At 39.3% G+C, this 6,934-nt stretch overlaps 1 protein-coding gene across 3 annotated transcripts; it reads left to right on the forward strand.

Annotated features, from left to right (window-relative positions):
* Positions 1–534: 534 nt before the first annotated feature.
* On the forward strand, positions 535–6,592 carry LOC131947890 (cathepsin B; the record flags this gene model as incomplete). Of its 3 annotated transcripts, none has more annotated exon segments than XM_059309276.1 (3): positions 535–677; positions 4,844–4,962; positions 6,507–6,592. In XM_059309276.1, coding segments are annotated over 3 exon segments (218 nt in total), but the record flags the coding sequence as incomplete, so codon positions are not given.
* Between the last annotated feature and the right edge of the window lie 342 nt (positions 6,593–6,934).

The following is a 6,934-nucleotide window of genomic DNA, read 5'->3' on the forward strand; positions in this document are numbered from 1 at the left end:
AATTAAAAAGTCGAAATTAGTAAAGAAATTAATAAGCACTAAAATAAGATTTTCTAGCAGACTTTCAATATGAATTATTCTTGATAACTGTTTTAATACGATGAGTAAACTTGCATGCTATAAACTAAACATTCGCGGTTGAGTTTTTGTTAACGCCGACCTCATGTCATTATCAACATTTAATTTCTTTCTTTATTTTGCTTTTAATTGGAGAAGTGTTGAAATTCTATTCTCGCATAGACATGTAGACACCATAGCAACTAAAACTCGAAAGGCAATCAATTTCACCTTTAGGTATGTGCATACTTCACCATTGGGAACCCATGCTCTATATATCATACAACAGCACATAAAGATACATCTTAGATAGCTATTAATAGCCTTTATTACCACCTCTCCATTATATCATCGACCTAGTCGTGAGCTAAATGTGCCCATGGTATCTAGCAAAACCCCACCTTCCTTAAAAAAACAAATAACTAACCACATCTTAAGAGCGTGTATATTAATAGTCGATAGAAACAGGAAGTAATATGGAGATTCCTAAGTCTACAAAACAATTACCAAAACATACGCCTTTAACACGTACAAGTAATATGAACTACCAAGGGTTAGTTTGATTTGACTAGGGGTAATCGAGTTACCATTCCGGATTACCCTCTGCATGGACCCAACTGGTAACGTTATTGATTTATTCACATGGCATTTATTAAACATTGTAAACTTATCTCAGGACATAAGCTGTGTGAAGTGGTGCCTGAAGAAAATGTGTAGCCTACTCCATAAGCCATATAAATATACAGATAGATATGTCTGTACGTATGTATGTATATATATGTATATATATATGTATATATATGTATATATATATATATATATATATATATATATATATATATATATAATATATATATATATATATATATATATATATATTATATGTACATATAATATATGATATATATATATATTATATGTACATATAATATATGATATATATATTATATGTACATATAATATATGATATAGGCCTATACAATATATATATAATATATATTCTTTATATATATACACAAAGAAGTGCAATGTATATACATATATGTATACATATATATGCTATATACATTTTATAGATAGATAGATAGATATAGTGATACCGATAACTACGTTTTTACTACCAAGATTAGCCTACATCTATTAAAGTACCGTTATCTACTAAGCCTGCCTATAGTTTTAACCCTAGCTGTACTACAGGCCTACTTATGAATTAAAGCATCGTTATCTGCTTGCCCCGCTATACATGACGTCACTTTTTAAAAACTTATTTTAACCCCACCCCCTCCTCAACCTTATGGGACGATGTGGTCGAATGCTAGAGCGTCCGACCAGAGTTTCTTCCAGGCATCCCCCCCCCCCGAACGAAATGAAATTTATATAGAAAATATATACTTTTAACAGTGTCCGCCCCCCCCTCCCCCCCCCCCCCCCGAAGAAAGTGTACCCCCCCCCCCCCCCGAAAATTTCAAGTGCCCCCCCCCCCCCCCCCGGAGAAAAAAGTCTGGAAGAAACACTGCGTCCGACTGCTAACCCCAAGGACTCGAGTCCACTCTGCTCTGATGGGCACCTGACGCCCGTTGTTAGGGAAAGTAAAGGCGGCTGGGCGTAGCGCTGACCACACTATCCCTTCATATGCCGATGTCACTGAAACGTGAATTCACCCGCCCAAAGGACCGTAAGGTTTAAAAAGGTACTTAACCCCATTCGACACCCCTTACACGAACCTACCATTGTGCTACGTCATACCTCCCGCCTCCTCCCCCCCACCCCCTCCTCCCCCCCACCCCCCCACCCCCCACCCCACCCCCCCCCCCACACACACACACACTTTTTAACAAGAATTAATTCGAAAATTAACATGTTTTTTTTTTCATATTTTACTTTTTAAAAAAAGAAGAAAAAAAGAAACGTCACACTTTCGCTATTCCCTGCCATTCAACACATTTCTTCACAAAAAGTAAAAATCGGCACTCCCCCCCCCCCTCCCCGACCTCCCAATTGAAAACCCCTATACTAATTTACGTATATGTACAATTAATTACAACATATTTTTTTTTTGTATTCCTCAAATATTAAATACCAGTCATACCGGGACATCAACATGTACTATTAGAACTGTCAGGGACAAACGCAGTTTTAGTGGGTACCCGGCATTAGATTTTTATTTAAGTTGACCGTCTCATAATGGCAGACACTATGGACCCAAAAAGGGAAATAACATTTTAAGAAAACATCACATGAGGGGGTAAAATATTATTTTGAGAGAAAAAAAATCACTTTACGAAAAAGGATCAGTTTATACTGTAAAGCAGGGGTCTCCAAACTATATATTTCTATACAAATTATATTTCGTTGGGGGGGGGGGGGGGTGGCGGGGGACTCCGCAACCCCAAAGAGATGCATGGAAGAAACTCTGGCCCCCGAACTGATATTCGATAGTTAATGCGGCCCTCGGGCTGAAAAGTTTGGAGACCCCTGGTGTGAAGTATCAATTTAGTGAAAAGAAAAAAAAACTTTTTGAGAAGAAAAAAAGTTATTTGATTGTGTAACAAGCGTATTTGTTATGGGACAAGGGACATAACTTAGCTCAGCATCTTCAGCAAGTTACAACACTACCCGGCAGGTACAAGAAGGTATCTTTTGTTTTATCACTCTTCACAATGTGACAGTCAGGTGATGGGATGACTTTAAATTGCACATGATGTGTTTTTTTTATCTACAGTCAAGTGACTTCACGGGTCGCACGTGACTCTGCCAATGATAACTTTTTTTTAACGGTAGTTAAAGATGTAACGTCGATTTTATTACTTTTTATGTGCGTATTTTACCCCCCCCCCCCCCCCCCCCCCCCAAAAAAAAAAACCCACACATCTTACCTCCTTTCCCCAATTATCCTCCATTTCTCATTACGAATCGCCTCTTTTCTGTTTAATATATATATATATATATATATATATATATATATAATATATATATATATATATATATATATATATATATATATATATATAATTGACACTGTTGAAGTTTTTCACCTCACTGTGTTAATCCAAGCAATAGCACCGAGTGGGGAGGGGGAAGAGGCGTAGCTAGGGGAGGTCGGGTGGGGGGCCGACCATTCTAGTGGCCAAACACTAGTTGAATAAAATAAAAAGCTCCATGGTTGTCGAAGTTAAGACAATAGAATGCAGCAAACTTATTTGACTGTTGTTTTCGTCGTTTGTATAACAGCTACATAAGTCGCGTCCGATAAAATGCAATATATAATTTATATATGGGTGGGGGGGGGGGGGCTATAATACTGGGCGTCGAAGTTGGTGGGGGTGATTATATTTTTACTCAGATATTTTGTCCATGATATCTTTTGTTCTGTGATCATTTGTCCGGGATGTTTTGTCCATGGTATCTTTAGTCTTTAGATGTTTTGTCCATGGTATATTTAGATATTTTGTCCATGGAATCTTTTGTCCTGATGTATTGTCCTGAGTTCATTTTTCCAGAGATATTTTATCTAAGATCATTTTTAACTAACAGCAAGTTAAATACGTGGGACGGGAAACATGTGTAATTAAAATACACATGTCATTTTAAGATTAAAACTTTTATTTCGTGTTCATGATTTAATAGTAAGTATTTTAAAAACCTACACTTATTTTATGTACTAAAATCAACTTCTCATTTCGAACTGAAAAATAACAACCTACATTATATTCTGTTATCTTTGTCAACACTCCTTAAAACTCCTTACAGTATATATGTGTGCGAGTTTGAGCGTGTGTTAGTTAATTAAAGAGATAAAGTGAAAGAAAGATAACAGGTGATTCGTCTACTATAAACTTTAACCCGAGTATAAAAGAGCGGACGATACTTCACTTGAACCACACCTCACTCATAATTAACATCAGGTAGGCTTGATTTTTGTAACTTAATTGAACATCGGGTGATTTAGGTCATTAGTTCTTGCAGATATATTTTCTACTTTAATTAAACATCGGGTAATTAGTTCTCACAGTTGAGTTTTCTGTCTTTATTAAATTTCGCGTAAATTAGATAATCAGTTCTTAAAACAAAAGCTTAATTTTCTACTTTAATTAAACATAGGATAAATTAAGTCATTAGCTTTTGAAGATTAATTTTCTACATTAATTAAACATCAGATAATGCAACTTATCCATTCTTAGTACTTAATTTTCAACTATATTCTACCATCAACACATTTAACTAATCTTGTCAAATCATTTTTACAAAACTAAAACTAGTCAAGGAACAACTAAAGGTTATTTGGAACATATCCTTGCAATAGGAGTGTGCTGTTTTACGTTAAACAAGCAATATTTAATAAGCATTTTAAATATATGTGCATCATAAACTTTGTTTTGACTTCGTTTAGCTTTCCCAATAGGGCTGGTAAGTAGGTCACCAACCACTTATATGGCTCAATAAAACCTGCATGAGCCATAGAACTGGTTGGCGACCTGCTTACCAACCCTATTACAAAATAGATTAACATTTAGTAGATATTTCGCCGCGTCGACCAATCGCCAGGTTGACCATTCGCCAAGTTAACCATTCGCGAAGTTGACTATTCGCCAAGGTCACCATTCGTCTTTTTTAACATTCGCCAAGTTGACAATTCACCAACAACTATTCGCCGGAATTACTATCCACTGAGTTGTCAGTTTTCGAATATCTCATGATTGCATACACATTCATCCTCTCGCCTTAGCTATAAATTATAGAACAACGTACCTGATCCGAGTCTATAATACTATATGTTATCTTCCAGACATGAAGTTTTTCATCGCCCTCTGCGCCCTGGTGGCGGCTGTGGCTGCCTTTGACCTGGAGCCCCTGAGTGACGTCCAGATCTTCTACATCAACAACCTGGCCAACACCACCTGGAAGGTGAGCACGGTTATCACGTGACTTCACGTGTTTTTATAGATGCGAGAAAATAGTTTCTGTTGGTGTTTTATTGTTTGACTTCCATTCTTTGACGTCTCTTGCTTGGTTGCTATAGGGCTCTTAAGTAGGTCACAACTTCTCGTTCTCGTACTTGCCAGCTAGTAGACAGAGTTTCTTCCAGGCATCTCTTCGGAAGGGCGAAGCCCCCCCCCCCCCCCCCCGAAAAAATTTTACCGCCCCCCCCCCCCCCTCGAACGAAATGAAATTTATATAATTTATATAGGAAATATATACTTTTAACAGTGTCCGCCCCCCCCCCCCCCCCGAAGAAAGTCTACCGCCCCTCCCCCCTAAAAATTTCAAGTGCCCCCCCCCCCCCCCCCCCGGAGAAAAAAGTCTGGAAGAAACACTGCTAGTAGATTTCGATACTGTAGACTTACAAGCACTATTGCTGACTATTTTCTGACATAAAATAACATCAAAAAGAAAAAAACAAGAAAAAAAAAAGAAAATGACATCTTACTTCTCTCATGCGTGCGTCCATCGTCTCTCAAGGAAAAAGGAGAAAAATGTACACACATATAATGACATCAATTGCTTGATGTACATAGTTTAACGTGCTTTGTGTAACTGTATGACTTCTACTGCCGGTTTTTTTTTTGGGTTTTTTAAAGTAGGCTAGCTCGCAAACCCGACAGTCTTTAGCGTAGGCCGGTTTGAAAAATCTTTAAATTCCACGAAAACATTTTTTTAATACTAAAGTTTGTATCAACTGAAAGGTTTCGCGGCCAAACTTTAAAATTACTTTTCACACCTCAGCGTTAAACTGGCCGCAGGTGTTTTAGTGGACGCCCGCAAACGGCGAGACAAATAACATGTGGTCCGTGTCACGGTGACACGTGTTGTCTGGCGGCGTTCAAGGTCGCAGACGATAGACGGCAGTGGTCAGATTTTTTAGTCGCTGTAAATCGTACTAGAAGACACAATGTACGGTCGAACCCTCAGCGGTAACATGAAAGAAAAAATGACATTCAAAGCTCTGCTAAGCCGATTGGTTTAGGTTTGGTTAGTGTTAAAGAAGGGACAGAGATAGAGTCATGATATTGTGTTAGGGTTAAAATAAGACTAAAGAGCAATATATTTGGGGTGAAGTTCGACAACGATTCAATGTTAATTAGAGGTGGTCGGTTTGGTGCTTTGTGGAAGTAGCACATGACGTCACAAATGTGTCCGCCTGACGTCACACATTTTGTCCACATGACGTCACACTGTCCACCTGACATCACATTGTTTGTCCACACGACGTCACACGTTTTGTCCACACCAGAGGCGTAGCGACCCTTCCCGGCGCCCGGGGACAAACTTTCGATTTGCACCCCCCCCCCTCGAAATTTTCATTTGCACCCCCCTCAAACTTTCGATTTGCGCCCCCCCCCCCTCCCTAAGGTCGGCGCCCGGGGACATATGTCCCCCACCCCTCGCTACGCCACTGCGTCACAAGTATGTTCACCGGACGTCACACCTGTTTGTTTCTCCCTCCACAGGCCGGACGTAACTTCCACCCCAAGGAGATCAACCGTGTGCGTGGCATGCTGGGAGTCAACATGAAGGAGAACAGTGCCTACAACAGGTATGTCGCTCTGTCTGTCTGTTTGTTTGCGTGTCTGTCTGTCTGCTTGCCTGCATGCCTGCCTGCCTGGCCGTACGTTCGTCCGCCCTTCCGTCTGTCCGTCTGCTTGCCTGTTTGTCCGTCTGTCCGTCTGCTGGTCACAGGAAAAAACAACAGAAAAAAGTTAGTTTTTGCTGGGGAAAAAGTCACAGAAAAATGTCACAAAGGAAAAATTGTATTGAAAAAAGTCACAGATATAAAGACTATGTTTGCCTGCCTGTCTGAATGTCTATCTTCAATACTGTATGTCTGCATTAATATGACACTCCACTCCACCAACAATGTGTTGGCTAGACTTGCTAA

The sequence above is a fragment of the Physella acuta genome, unplaced genomic scaffold (assembly GCF_028476545.2).
Source record: "Physella acuta isolate Inbredline_101_S28 unplaced genomic scaffold, ASM2847654v3 ptg000611l, whole genome shotgun sequence".
NCBI lineage: Eukaryota > Metazoa > Mollusca > Gastropoda > Physidae > Physella > Physella acuta.